Below are 15,632 nucleotides of genomic sequence, written 5' to 3' on the forward strand. Positions count from 1 at the left end.
TGTTAGTTTTATCTCCCTCCAAACAATATTGACCGAACCATCATCATGAATTCACTCTTACTTTTACTGTTTTGCTTCAACCACGATGCACAGCCCTCTCTCTCGCTCTCTCTCTCTCTCTCTCTCTCTCTCTCTCTCTCTCTCTCTCTCTCTCTCTCTCTCTCTCTCTCTCTCTCTGTACTGCTTTCTGCATTATTCGCTTGCTTGTTACGCACAAGTCTACCGTTGTTTACAGCGCTGTCGGCCGATGGTTTTTTTCCCCCGTTTTATATACTTCCGAAAAGAAAACCTAATTTCTGCCGTTCAATACTGAACAAATTTAAACTTTTTAGAATTATGCAAAATGCAAAACGCTTAGCTGTGTCTCTAATAAAACCGCTGTAACTTCAGAGGTAATGTTCATGTGTTGATTAATGGTTTTCTTTTGTTTTTGATGTACTGCAGAATATTTTTTATAAAATCCCAGGCCAGGAAAATCGCCTTCATGTTTTTCTGTGTTTTATCTTCAGCTACTTTGACACAAAGGCATCTGCTGTGATGCTCACACCTTTGATAAAGTCTTGTGTGTGTCAGCTTCCTTTTTATAGATACAAAAATATGTAAATGTACTGATCTGAATTATAATATTTCTGACGGTCAAAATTTCCCAGATTCAAATCGAAGTGAATCGAATCGAATTGAATCGAATTAAATCGAATCGTGGATCGAATTGATTCGGGACCTTGTGAATCGGAATTGAATCGATTCTAGAAATCAGTGACGATACCCAACCCTACTTATTACGCATTCTTGCTTCTCTTGTTGACCAGAGTTTATGTTTCTGTCATCTTGACTTAAACTAAACTAAACTTGGGGAGTGAGTTTGGGCTTTAAGAGATGTGTGATACACTGTGAACGAGAGGGATGTTCTAGATTTATGGTGCAAGATGAAACAAGACCACCATTGTGGGGCAAAAAAATGCAGCACAATAAATGTTGCAAGCTGTTATTGTAATTGAACACTGGTTGCAAGAAGGAGGATGTGTAGTTGAAGGTCTTTGATATTCACTGCTTGGATTTAACAAATATCTTTTAATAATATAGCGCAGGTATAGGGCGCTATATTATTTGGTATTTGGGTATTTGGTCCCCGCTCTCCTGTCTCACAGTTTATACTTTTATTGCTACTTTTCAGTCTGTTTTTTGGATTGAATTCTTCATATATTTCAAGAATATCCAAAATTCACTGTATAAAAGAATCTCTTGTATTTAAGAAAATTCAAAAGGTTTCCAAAGACAGCGATTTGTGTTAAGTAATAAAATATGGACTGTATGCTCCCAAGTAATGGATATTTCTGCTGCTATAGAGTTATTAATTATAGTTCAGCTGATAACAACCTTGTTCAGTTGTTATCACCATATTAAGTAATAATATAACTGATGATCTTCTCTTTTGTGTTATATCAGTCTTGCAGGTGATAAACATTTAAAACTAGTTTAATGAAATTCTGAAAAACCTTAAAAGTATTCAGCAATTTGTTGTCTTGACACAAAAGGGGGTGAATCTGTGTATCCCTTAGTCTTTAAATTCATTTATATCACCTCCATTCTTCAGCTGTTGTGAAGTTTTTCTTTCTTTTGCTGACTGCGACAAACATTTACATAAACCTCGCTCCTTGTGTCCTCTTTAGACCTGCAGAGCTGCCTGATATGCATTGCCTGCCGGATGCCACGAACCCAGCCTGTCAGCACGGAGTCTTTTATCACAAAGCAGGATCCCACAGGTAAAACACACACGGGTGTAAGAAGAATCACGGGAGGGGGATTTTGAGAAGTTAGAATCATAGAAATTGGAGGGATACTTTATAGAGGAAATACAAATCTCATCTTCCACACCCATGGTTCTCAAACTCTTACCTGTGAGCCTTTGGGGCCATTTGTAGCACTGCCTGTGAGGTCAGCATTTATTTTATTCAACCACAGTTCATACCACGCTGTGATATATCAGCACAGAACAAGACTTAGTAAGCACCTCTCTTCAGTTTAAACATTTCCCGTTCAAGACGTTAAAGGAACTAAACCTTTATAACACAAAGAAGAATAAGGGGGGTGTCAAGAATTGAGCAGATACCTCACGTGTTGTTAAAAAGGCTGTAAATCAGTGTAAAAATCTAAATACTAACCTATATAACCATCCTTTAAATTCTCATCTGCATCCCTCAATAGTATGTTCACTCCCTTACCTCGCGTTCAGTCACCAAAACTCAAACACATGTACAAAATTTGCTTTACTGTATTATTAGAATAAATTTATATCCCACCCAGGTGAAAGCCTAAAATCTTGAAAAATTACAGCAACAATGAGGCTTAAAGATCATTTTAGAAAGTATTCGGAGATAGTCCTTTTTTCTTTTTTTTTTAAATTCGTTTCTCAAAGGTAACAGTGTGAACCCTGAAAGTGTGAAGTCTGCTGCAGTTGTTCAAATCAGTGCAGGCTGATCTTTTGTTTGTGTGTGTGTGGTGTTTTAATCCAGGGAAGATCATCTCCATAGAAACTAGTGCTTTGCGAGCGACAGGCAGGCCTGGATGGGAGGACCTGGTCAGGAAATGTATCTATGCTTTCTTTCAGCCGCAGGGCAAAGAGCCCTCCCACGCCAAGAAGCTTTTGCATGAGGGTGAGTAGCTACTATTGATTTTTTTTCCTCTTCTCTCTCTCCCCCCTTTTGCCTCCACTCTCACAAATTATTGACACGCTCACTGCCGGCTCTGTCATGGCTGCAGGAGTTTCTGCAACATGTCAATGGCACTATAGTGAACTGAGTAGAATACTAAATATTAAAAACTTTTCAAACTAACTTGGATCCACCTACATCGAGAGAGGATGTTTATGTAGATTTATGGAGGTGGTAACTTCGCTCTAGGCTTGTAACCAGTAATGAATGAGTTTGATTGATTAGTCTGTAAGGTTCCTGCAGCCCTGCAAATTATTATTCTTATTTATTTTTTTACCAAGCAATAATTACACACTTAACTTACTAAAAGATAAGGAACTAAAAGAAGTCGTCACACTTCAGAAGTTAGTTATACATCAACTGACTTGGCTTAATTTCAGCTCGGCTGCTAACAGAAAAGTGACACATTCCTGAGACGCTGCTCCTCCACATCAAAAGAAACCAGTTGAAGTGGTTCATGTATCTGAATTAGAGAACTCCTCTGTGAGACCATAACAAAAAAACAAACCCTGCGCTGGGAGCATCTGGGTGTCCCCCAGGAAAAGCTGGAGGAGGTGGCCGGGGAGGTATCTGCTCCTATGACCTGGATAACACGATAGATACATGAAGATATGTCTCATATTTTCAAGCTTATCAGAAATGGATGCGGTAAATCTAAAGCACATTTAAGCAGCAGGCTAAAGCCGAGGTGGAGCATCATCTGCCACCTCGTCTTATAACACAGATGTCTGCCTCAGAATGGCCTTTTTAGGCCTAAATCCTTTATTTCTCTTTCATTCTCAACAGTGATGACACATGGTACCGCAATCAGCCCACTCTACCATTTCACTCTGAGTGATGGCACTCCGCTTAGCGCTCAGACCCGCTGCAAGTTCTGCTGCCCCCCCAACCCTGATGTACAGCCCTTCATTATGGGCATTCACACTATTGACAGGTACTGTGACTGAACACACACACACACAGGAGATGACTGCAACTGAGCCTAATCTTATTTATTAGTGGATAAAGTGATGTTTGACAACCACATATAAAAGGTCAAAGATTTTAAAACTTTGTACTTCCATGGTCAGAATTAATTATCCAGTTTCAGAAGTTAGCCTTAGTGTAGATGTTATGATAGTAATTTACTTCACTTTGTGTCAGTAACAAGTGGTATTTTAGAATAAAATGAATTTTCATCCACTGAAGTGTGCACAACATGCACCTGCAGAGTCCCATGCATGTTAGTTTCCCAGTTCTGGTCTTTTTGGGGGGTGTTGCAGATGATGCTGGTATTTTCAAGGATTTTAAAAATGCTCTGACTTTCTCTGAAGTTCTACCAGCTGCGTAAAAGTGTAATTAAACTGCTTTTATGGTAAAATGGGTCAGTGATACTTTTCAGATGAATGTGCGCCTTACACAGTAATTTGATCGTTTATGGCAGACTCATTGAATGTGCCGAAGAACTGAGAGAGTAACTTGCCATAGGCATAAGGTGCTGGGATATCTTGAAAAGTGCTTGAATTCAAGGAAAAGTGTGGAAGCCCAGTAAGGTTGTTGTTTTGGCTTGTTGTAACTGAATTCTTCAGAATTCTTCAGAATTTCCTTTTCTCACTAGAGTTTATTGATTATTCTAGTTTATTTCATTATAATTTTTTGTTCCTCATATTTAATTGATATTGTCTTAATTAGATTAGATGAAACTTTGGGTGGGTTCCCCTGGGAATTTCAGTAATGTACTGATTGGCCATTTTATTTCATTTTATTTGATGTTTTCTCTTCCATGCAAGGTGCAGTTTGACTTATTGATTGTTAACAGAAGTTTTTTAATCATCAGCAAACAAAAAGTGCGACGACAAGTGTTCTGATATGGATTTTCATTCTTAAAGCTTGTAATGGAGATAATGAATTTTTTTTTTCACTTTATTGATTACGGGGAGAATTTAAAGAGCAGCAGACCGAGAAGCCTGGATGATGCTTGAAGCCTGGATAAGGCAGACACTGATAGAAAATGGGGTGTTTGTGGACGTGATATAAAGATGTGGTTGACATCTTTAATTTTCCTTCCTTTTTCTTTTCCCAGGGAACACAACACTGCTAGCTCTCAGGAAAACACTAACCCCAGCCTTCCACCAACCCTCAGTGGTATCGCCCAAACTCCCTCCTGCTCCCCTTCCCTCCCCCCCAGCAGTAATTCAACCCAAGGCTCAAGTCTCGCCACCGCGGGCCTTCACACCAACAACAGCAATGCCTCTTCCCACGGACATAATCCAGCCACGCTGACAGGCTACCTGACACCCAATCGGACGAATTGTCCCCAGCAGGTCAACAGCCCCTCTCCTTTGAGCAGCCCACTTACAGCAACCCCTACCTCTTTTATGTCACCCAGGATGCCACGGGCTAGTCCTGGGTTAGGTGGGAGCCCCCGGGTACCAGGGAACCCCTTCTCTCCCTCCACACCTGGCCTCCATTCCCCAGCTGGGGCTCTAAGCAGTGGAGGAAGCCTCAACAGGCAGCAGTCTAGTGGTGATGGCAACAGTAGCGCAAGCAGTGGGTCAACAGGGTCTTTCTCCCTGTCCTCTCCGGTCCTTCAGAGACAAGCCAGTACACCCACTGGCTCCTCTATTCGACCCCCATCAACAAAACCCTCAGATGGAGGTGAAGAAGGGGGAGAGGACTCTGTTAAAGCCCCCCTTTCTTCTTCCTCACAGCTGGGTAACCCCAGACTCAATCAGCTCCTGGATAGCAATGGGACAGGAGCTGACTCTAACAACAACAGCAACAGTATCCACTGCACCTCCTCACCTCATCCACCTAACCCTGCTCCTGCCCCTCAGTGCCCTGCCTCCCACAGCAGTCTCACTGAAAGACACAAGATCCTCCACCGGCTGCTTCAGGACAGTAGTCCCAATGATGCCTCCACCACCAGTGAGGAAGGAATAAACAAAACTGAAGTTGAGATCAAGAAGGAGCCACCTGTCAGTCCGGCGCTGGGTGCAGGACCTCCCAAGAGCGACTCGAGAGAGCCACAGGACCACCAGTTGCTTCGTTTTCTCCTGGGTACAGATGAAAAGGTATAATATGGAAGCCCAAAGCTTTTTTTTCTTTCTAAATTCCTTTCCCACCACACCAGATATGGAAACCAGGTTCTCCTTGTGCCCCACTGCCGGTCTTATGTTATTAGATTACTGTTAGTCTTACAGTGGACGAGAGCCCGGACACGACCACTAGTGAAATGCTTAACGAAGTACAATTTAATAATGTTATTTATTTAATATTACTTCTGTGTTTTGCTACGTTATGCCTAAAATCAGCACATTTTGGATACAAATATTGCGCTTTGTACTTAAAACCATTTATTTTAAAGCTGGTTAGTTAGTTAGTTAGTTACAAGCAACTCCGCTAAACGATTGTTCTAGATAAAGCTGCCCAGCAGTGTACGGCAGCAAAATTAGAATTGTATAGACAATTTGGAATCAATTACAATGAGCCAGTATTAGAATCCAAACTATGATAGTTTTACCTAAGTAGGGTTATGACTATAAGAGATCCAAAAGTCATTTGAAGTTGCCACTTTTTACACAATTCCAGCTGTATTGGAGTGCAGGGCTGCACGTGAGCCTGAAAGTGTTATTAATTGCCTTCTATACTGTATTTATTTCTAATCTGATATTCAAATTTGTTTCCTTTCTGCTGCCACATAAAACAAAAACTGAATAAAATAACAGTCTACAAACACATCCCTACTCAACCCAAAAGATGAGAATCAGAACCAGAACAGCATCTGAAATAATAGTTAATCATTTTCACTTATTGTAATAGAAGTCTAGAATATAGGGCATTGCAAATACTATAAAAGGAAACTTTAGCTTCTTTTTCTGGAATAAAATTTAAAGGAAACACAATGCAGTATTAAAATATACTATACTAATATACTATTTGGTCTTTTTTAATGGTTGGATTGTTTTAATTTTAAAAGTCAAATATATTATAATTTAAGATGGTCTTTAATGTCCCATACAAACATACACTCTCCTGTAAACCATGTGTTGGGATGCAGTCACTCTATGAAAAGGTGAAAATTAAACATAATAATTAGCTCATATTTTGATATAATTAATATTCAAACCTTACATTTAGGGTTCTCTGTATTATTACATTTTCGTAGATTTCAATTTCAGGTAAATGCAAACAGTGCTTAAGTCCGTTAATTTATGATGAACATTTATTCTTTACTGTATATTACATTGTATTTGACTTCTTGATGTTTGGCGCTTGGCTGAAATCTTTTTGTTTTTGAAGGACTTGGACGACCTGCCACCTCCATCTGCTCTGAGCCTTCAGACAGTGAGAATTAAGGTAGAGAAGAAAGCTGGTGGGGAGGGAGTGACCTGTACAGGGTCAACGGTTGGCGCAGGAGGTGCAACCAAACTTGGAGGAGTGTCCAGCCCCAAATCGAGCCCTGTCGGAGAAAACCGCAGAGACAGTCGCAGAGACAGCCGAGACTCCATGGTACAGCTGTTGATATTGTGTTAATTTTTGAAAATTGGGCATTTAACATTTGTGTAAAGTAATAAAACAATAAAACTTGTTTCAGATCGCCACTGCATCATCAGACCAATAAAGTAACGCTTTAAAATGAGACTGCGACAGAAAATAATGAGGTAAAACACCATTAGAGCAGCCAGGTTTAGGAAGTAAAACGAATAACCTGGTAAAAGTAAGAAAAATAGGGATTTTACTCGTCTGCTGATACGAGGTGTATTTATGGTCCCTATAGCCAAAACAGAAAATACCAGTCAGATTAACCCAGATTACAGAAAACACCTTTCAACAACCTAAACTGATCGGTAAGTGATCCAAGTGTCAAAAGCAACAGACTCTGATGAACTCTGTCCAACTTCGACCAATCAGACAGTCATAACGCGCAACTGTAATGACCCAGTAATGTTAATCTTCCCACCCTAAACGAGGACTTATTTTCAATCATGCTTGCGTGACACGGCGTTAAAAAGCATCTTTCTCAATCAAGCCTTGGAATTTTCCTCTGAGCTTTGATCCTGTATTGCCAGTTGCAGGACAGCCGTTGTAAACCGAGTTGCATGTTTATTTTCTTGGACTTTGTCTCCACTGTGGGTTCAGCTACCAGCTGTAGTCTTTGACGTCTTTGAAGTTTTCCCAACGCCCACTTCCCCCCTTTTCCCCAATTATCTTTTAATACTTTATTTTTAACACCTTTTATTTGCATTTCTTTTTCATTTGTTTCTTGCCTGTAGATTTCTAGTGTATCTGTTGATATGGACCCTCTCTCCCAGATGCTGCCTGGCTTCAGAGGCCCAGCTGGGGCCAAACAGGGCAGTGAGGATACACCAAACCCCGGAGGAGGCCCTCAACTTCAGTCTCCGGGCCCCCAGCCCCCAGCTACGCTCCAGTCCCCTGTGCCTCAGCTCCAGTCACCCCTGTCTCAGCCTCAGTCCCTCCCACAGTTGCAGTCCCCATCGCCTCAGCTTCACTCCCCTTCCCCCCAGCTCAAACTGCAGTCACCCACTCAGCTCCAAACCGGCGAGGCCAGCACTCCCCGCAATGTAAATGTGAAGAGAGAGCCTCCTGGCACTCCTAACAGAGGTACTGTTTCAGCTCGTGATGAATAAATTCTTGATTTCATTCAAATATCAGATTGTTTGTTATAATAGTTACTAATTTTGTTCTTTAAGTCGTTATTGGATAGTATTTTAATTGATTGGATTCAAAATAATTGTGTTATTGTTATTATTGTATTGATGGTAGTAGTAATGGTATGATCCAGAGTTCATTCACCGGCATTTTTATATTCTTAATGCCCTCTAGTGGCTTTCAGGAGCCATGTAACCAAACTCGTACTCTACTTCTTGTCACACTGCAGAGAAAATGTCTAGCAAGTGGGTTGTCACACATTCAGTGTACTGCATGCTCTATCCTGGCAGTGTGCTTACCTAATTCAGACAGAAGCTCAATTTGAATAGTCAATAGTCTAATTGCTTTTGACATGGATAGAAAATGTCATGAGGAACAGAAAGCTGTAAGCAAAATTTATGAAACATTAGAAAAGAGAACCACAATGGCTAAAGAGTCAAACAGTACTCACTCTTGTATCTCACAAGAGTATCTCACACTTCTTTACCAAGCCTGGATTTTTTTTTTTTAAAGAATGTTTATTGTACATTATTTCTTGATCTTGGTGGAACGCGTAGGCTTCTTCTAAGGATTTGATGGTTTTTTCTAATTCCTGAATATTTTTGTTTTCTTCTTTCTTTTTGTGTGATGAGAAAGAAATTATTTTACCTCTCATCACAGCTTTTCCTGCTTCCCATAGAACAGAAGCAGATATTCCGGGAGTGTCATTAAAGTCTAAATATGAAGTCCATTCCTTTTTAAAATATTTAATAAAGTCTTCATCTTTAAGTAGTGATGTGTTAAATCTCCAGTTTTTACTTGGCGTAGTATTATTCTTGTGTATTAGTGTTAAAGATACAGGAGCATGATCGCTGACAGCTATAGGGTGAATCTCAGTGTCTGAAATGTCACTCAGCAGTGAGCTGCTGACCAAAAAATAATCCAGACGAGAGTAGGAGTGATGAACATGTGAGAAGAAAGTATATTCCTTACTGTTGGGGTGAAGGGAGCGCCATGCATCGCAAAGGCCAAAGTCGCTCATATACTGTTTGATTATATTTGTGGATTGCCAATTGCGCTGAGTTCCTGTTGTGTTGAGCCTATCCATTTCTTCATTTAGTCCAAGGTTGAGGTCGCCTCCAAGCACAAGTGTGCAATCAAGGTGTTCAGAGAGTGCACTAAAAAATCCGTGGAAGAATGAGGGTTCATCAACATTTGGACCATATATACTTACAATACATAGTTTTTTGTTCAATAGTGATAGTTTAATAATTAGAAATCTACCCTCTGGATCTATAACTGTATCGAGTACTGTAAAATTAACATTTTTATGTATTAAAATTGCTACTCCTCTTTGTCTAGAATTATAACAAGCTGCAAACACATTAGGAAACTCAGGTGTTTTAAGTTCGTTTAAACCTGTAACAGGTCTGTGAGTTTCTTGTAATAAAACAACATCTGCCTGTAGTTTTTTAAGCTGGTTAAATATCTTTAACCTCTTTCCTCTGGTGCCAGCCCCATTTACATTCCATGTGACAAACCTCAGCATGCCCATAATTGTGTGTGTATGTCTAATGATGTAAGCTGGGTGTTTCGTTTAGACGGGTGGAGAAAATGTGGAAACATCACTTGTTTGTAAATAGAAAGAGAAAAAAGTGTGGTGATAGGCTCCATAAGTCTGACTATGTGTGTGACTATTCACTAATATGAACAAGCGTGGCTTGCGTATGTGTCCTGTAAGTCTGTGCTTGCTGTGAGGCTGTTGTAAATGTGCTGCCGTTGAGCGTGTGTGTTTGCGTGATCGTGGTGCGAATATATGGAGAAATAGAAGGTGTTGTTTGTAGGTGAGTGGGGAAGTAGGTGATCACAGCAGTGAAAGACAAGAGAAAGAAAGAAACCACATAAACTGTGAGCGACAACAAAAAAAAGAAAAGAAACGGAAACATTCCAATTAAAGTAATGACGGAGGGTGACGGTGTTATATCTGCTATGACATCATACTGATATTACTAGGCTAAACCCATGTTAAAGGAGAAAGTGTGAATGAATAAGAAAAGGGTGTAGCGGGTTCTTATCTGGAGTGCAGTCAATATAACCACGGTGTGGTGCCGGGGTCGCGGTAGAGCTGTCCGTCCACGTAGAGCCGGTCCACGGCGATGACAGCGCGGGAGCCTTTCTGCATGAAGCTACGTCGGACTGGGAACAGGACCTTGCGTCGTTCCAGGATCTCTTTGGGGAACTGGTCGTTCACGCTGAAGTCCGTTCCTTTCAGTTCCCTGCCGCGACTCTTCACCTGTTCCTTCTGTTTAAATTGACCAAATTTGGCCACAATAGGACGTGGTCTCCCGGTCTGCGACCTCACGCCCCCCAAGCGATGCACTCTATCGAAAGCGATGTTCTTTACGGTGTCCTCCGGCAGCTTCAGGTGGATTTTAATGAAGCTTTTCACCGTTGCCTCCGCGTCCTCTCCGGTAGATTCTGGAATACCAGAAAAAACAAGATTGTCTCTCATGCTACGGGCTTGTAGATCGATAACGGACTCTTTTATTTTTTTATTTTCAGTGTTTAGCTGGGTCACGTTATCGGCGAGAGATTTGACCGACTCCCGTAGCGTGGCATTTTCAGCGGCAAGCGTTTCCACCTGCTGCTGGCTGAATTCCAGGGATTCTCTCAGAGATTTAAATTCCCGGTGTAAAATCTCCACCAGGGACAGCCTCGCATCGAAACTGGACAATCGCTTGTCGATTGACTCCAGGATATCTGCGATGTCTTTGCCGGCAGGCGATGTTGTGCCGGGGGAGTCTGCCGGGCGACATCTCTTCGATGACGGCGTCTCGGTTTTGGCCGGGGAACATGCACTCTGGGCCTTCTTCATTACTAAATCTTGGAAGCAGCGGTCGATGTATTCTTGGAGAGCGTCTAAACTCTCCCCGTTGTCCTCCAGGGTGTTAGAGATGATAAGACAGATGTTGTTAGTTATATGACAGTTGGTTAGTTTATTTGGCAGTACTGAAGCTTAAGGAAACTTTGTTAAACTCTACGCTACCATTCGCTTTTTTTTCCCGCCAAATCTCCGGCGTCTGACGTCACCTACAACATGGGTCGCTTACCTTACCCGTCACTTCCCCTTACCTTACCCGTCACTTCCCTTACCCGTCACTTCCCCTTACCTTACCCGTCACTTCCCTGAACAAAATATGCAAAACAAAACTAGAATTAAATGAAATTATTAATAGAAAAACACAATTCCTTGTACAAAGACTTCGCTTGCAGAATTTTGAACACCGTAACAAACCAGGTCGATTTCTAGCAAACCAGTTAAAAATAAATAAAGAAAAAAAAACTATATGTGCTACTAAAGATTTATCAGGGAACACAATATATGACCCTGGAAGAATAAACAAGATTTTTAGGGATTTCTATGAAACTTTATATTCACCACAAATAAACCCGTCTAAAAATGAAATTGATTTGTTTCTTGACAACGTAACTCTTCCAAAATTACTAGACAGTCAAGCAATGGCACTGGATTCACCACTGACGCCAGGTGAACTCCAGGAAGCCCTGATAAGTATGCCCATTAATAAAGCTCCAGGTCCAGACGGCTTTCCTGCAGAATTCTACAAAGAATTCTGGACAATTTTGGCACCAGTATTCCATGGAATGTTGCAGGAAATCAAGAAAAATGGCAGACTACCACCAAATATGAATTCTGCTAACATTAGTCTCCTGCTAAAACCAGGAAAAGACCCTTTATTTCCCTCAAGTTATCGTCCAATATCCCTTATAAATGTAGACCTTAAAATAATCTGCAAAGCTCTCTCAAAGAGATTAGAGAAAATAACCCCCCTCTTAATTCATCCTGACCAAACTGGTTTCATAAAAGGTCGGCACTCCTCAACAAACACTCGTAGATTACTTAATTTAATACACTACTCATACAATAAAAACATTGAAACCATAATATTATCTCTAGATGCAGAAAAAGCATTTGACAGAGTTAACTGGAAATTTTTATTTGCAACTTTACACAAATTTGGTTTTGGAAACTCTTTCATAAATTGGATAAGAATATTATACAATTCCCCAACAGCTCGTATCAGAACAAATGACCAGACATCCTCCAGCTTTTGTCTCCTGAGGGGCACCAGACAGGGATGCCCACTCTCCCCTTCACTTTTTGCAATTTTTATCGAACCTCTAGCAGCAGCACTTAGACAGGCTACAACAATTAAGGGCATAAAATGTAATAACGTAGAACATAAAATCAGTCTCTATGCGGATGATGTGTTGCTTTTTCTGCAAAACTCACAAATCAACCTCTCTGAGGTAATTACTCTAATAAACTGGTTTTCAAGAGTTTCAGATTATTCAATTAACTGGCCAAAATCTACAGTTCTTCCCATTAACTGCTCCTTCCATAATTCATCTTCTGCCCCACTACAATCTGGAAATATTAAATATTTAGGTATTAATGTTTCTCCTAAGCTTTCAGACTTAATTAAATTAAACCACATCCCACTTCTAAAGAAAGTAGAAGGCGATCTGACTAGATGGAAATCTCTACCCATATCACTCATGGGAAGGGTCGCCACTATAAAAATGATGATCTTGCCAAAAATAAATTACTTATTTTTAATGATCCCTAACAAACCATCACAAGATTGGTTCAGATCTCTGGATTCACATATTTCTAAATTCCTTTGGAAAGATAAACCCCCGCGCATCAGCTTAAAAACGCTACAAAGAACCAAGGATAGAGGAGGATTAGATCTGCCTAATTTTCACCAATACTTCTTAGCCAACAGGCTTCAGTTCATCTCAGAATGGTTAAAATGTACCCTCTTAGATGAGCCCTGGCTAGATGTTGAACAGGCACTATGCAATGATCTAGAGATTTCAGACCTACCATTTATTAGCTCAAACATCAAAAGACATGAATGCTTTAAAAGCATCAACATCAGCTTTTCTCTGACAGCATGGTGGGAGTTTCTAAAAATAACGGAGTCTTCATTAATCCCATGCAAACGTACACCTATCTGGAATAACCCTGACATATTACAAAACAAAAATATGATTAATTTCCCAGAATGGAGTTGTAAAGGAATTAAATACTTAGAACATATATTAGAGGGAACAGAATTTATTCCATTTGACAGACTAGTTACACAATATGGGATCAACAAGAAAAGATTTTTAGAATATCAACAAATTAAATCCATAGTAAAAAAGAAATTTAACCTCAGTCAAGTTGAATTACAAACACCACCAAGTGTGGTTCAATTTCTTACTCTTAAATCCCCCAAACTATTATCTAAAATATAGAGAACACTTTCTAAAATAGATGAATCAATATCCCTTCCTATTGCAAAATGGGAAGCAGATTTATCAGTCAGCTTAGACCAAAACGTCTGGTCTCAGATTTGCTTAAAAACCTTTAAATTGATTAAAAATCCCAATCTGCAATTAATACAATACAAAATACTGCATAGAGTGCACTATACAGGTCATCGAATGTTTAAGATGGGCTTTACATCCGCCAACAACTGCTCACACTGTCAAGGCAATACACCAGACAGTTACATCCACGCTCTTTGGTTCTGTCCACCAGTGCAGAAGTTTTGGCACGAGATATGTGAGGACTTATCAAAGTGTCTGAAATGTAAAATTCCAACCTCCCCTTTAGTATGCTTGTTGGGAAATTTGGATGATGTCACTACAGAAATTAATACAGTCCACATGGTTTTTATTGCCCTATGCATCGCCAAGAAAATGGTCCTCATGAACTGGAAAAATAAAAATAATCTTAATTCTAGCCAATATAGAAACTATCTAATAGATCACATTAGTCTCGATATAGCCTCTGCCACCACATTAGATCAATCCCTCTGGGCTCCTTTGATCGGCTCCATCACCTAGCGGGGGTGGGGGGTCGTGGTTTGGTCCCGCCTTGGCTATTGTGGTTGATGTGGAGGTTGGGATGGGCTTAGGGCACCTGGAGGACTCCTAGAGACGTTATCCCTGGAGGGCTTAACCCGGGGATTGTGTTCATAACCTGGTTAGTGGCTCTGGTCGCTCTCAGAGGTTGTTCTCCTCGTGGCCGCGTGCAGTGGGGCTGGAGGATGGTCTGTGCTGGCGGACGTAGGTTACTGGCCTGGTGGCCTGGCTGCCCCTGAGTGGATCCGGGGCGGGCGTGGGGGTTTGGGGTTCGGGGGTGCTTCGCCTCCGTGCTGGGGCTCTGGCTGGGCCTTGGGGGCTTCGGTCCTCGTCGGTGTGTCGCCGAGGTTGTGGGCGGGTGGGTGCACGGGGGCTCAGCCCTGGCGCAGGGGGCCTCTTGTGCATCGGCCTAACCGGGGGGCTCTTGAACTGGCAGGGAGGTTGTTCCATCTTTGCAGGAGTCCACTCTGCAGGTGGGGGAGAGACATAGGAGAGGTGGAGAATAAACTTAACCTGGGTGTCTGTGTCTTGTGTAGTCTGGGAGATGATTGAATGTTGGGGTGGGTACAGTTTCCTCTGCGGTGGGGTGGGGTGGGCTGCCCCGGGTCCTGTGGGGCTTGGCGGTGCTGCTGCCGTAGGCCCCGGTCTGGATGGGCCTGGGCTCCCTTGCCTTGGTGGATACCAGAGGACGGGGGTGCATATTGGGGTCAGCGGGGGAGCTGGCCCTAGGGAGGGACACCCTCCCCTCCCTTCTTTTCCTCCCCATCCCCGGCTGCCTCCCTCTTCCCGCTCCACCACACCCACCCACACAGGTAGGGCTTTGGGGTGCGGGTGTGTCACCAGGGTGCAGGGGAGACATTCCCCCCCCCTCTGTCCTCTTCTGGCCACCTGTGCCTCAATTTTATCTCACAACTTAGACATCCACATTACTTACACTCTCATAACACACACACATATATATATATATATAGGGCCTTGAGGGTGGGCACGTTAACGGCGTCCAGTAGACGGTCTGTGTATTCAAACCTACCTCTGGCGCCGGTGCCCACCTCTCAATTTTAAATCCATGTAGACATTGAGGGTTCTCGGGAGGGGCCGTGCTAACACCTGCTGCTCTCTGGCAGCAGCACCATGCTCTCCCTTGTTTTAAATACACTTTAGAGCAACACGCAGCAACACTACACTTGAGCGGGAGGAGGGAGGTATGGGGTCTTAACACACCCCCGTTCTCTGCTAGCCATCGGGGCGGGGGGGCTGGGAAGAGATGCTGCCTGTCCGATTGGCCTCCCTGCTGCTGCGGAGCCTGGGGCGGTCTGCTTGCCTCCACCCCGGAGGGAAGGGTAACATCTCTTG

At 42.1% G+C, this 15,632-nt stretch overlaps 1 protein-coding gene across 5 annotated transcripts in view; it reads left to right on the top strand.

The window, feature by feature from the left end:
• The window catches only part of ncoa1 (nuclear receptor coactivator 1), a 101,777-nt gene that overhangs the window by 63,628 nt on the left and 22,517 nt on the right, over window positions 1–15,632 (top strand). For 4 of the 5 annotated variants that reach the window (XM_085133280.1, XM_085133282.1, XM_085133279.1 and 1 more), the window contains 6 exons: window positions 1,671–1,763; window positions 2,514–2,654; window positions 3,498–3,645; window positions 4,774–5,764; window positions 6,993–7,202; window positions 7,967–8,315. In XM_085133280.1, coding sequence (XP_084989406.1) covers window positions 1,671–1,763; window positions 2,514–2,654; window positions 3,498–3,645; window positions 4,774–5,764; window positions 6,993–7,202; window positions 7,967–8,315 — 1,932 coding nt within the window. The remainder of the gene's footprint in view (window positions 1–1,670; window positions 1,764–2,513; window positions 2,655–3,497; window positions 3,646–4,773; window positions 5,765–6,992; window positions 7,203–7,966; window positions 8,316–15,632) is intronic. The other variant, XM_085133281.1, reaches the window with a different exon arrangement.

The sequence above is a fragment of the Neolamprologus multifasciatus genome, chromosome 15, assembly GCF_963576455.1.
Source record: "Neolamprologus multifasciatus chromosome 15, fNeoMul1.2, whole genome shotgun sequence".
Lineage (NCBI taxonomy): Eukaryota > Metazoa > Chordata > Actinopteri > Cichliformes > Cichlidae > Neolamprologus > Neolamprologus multifasciatus.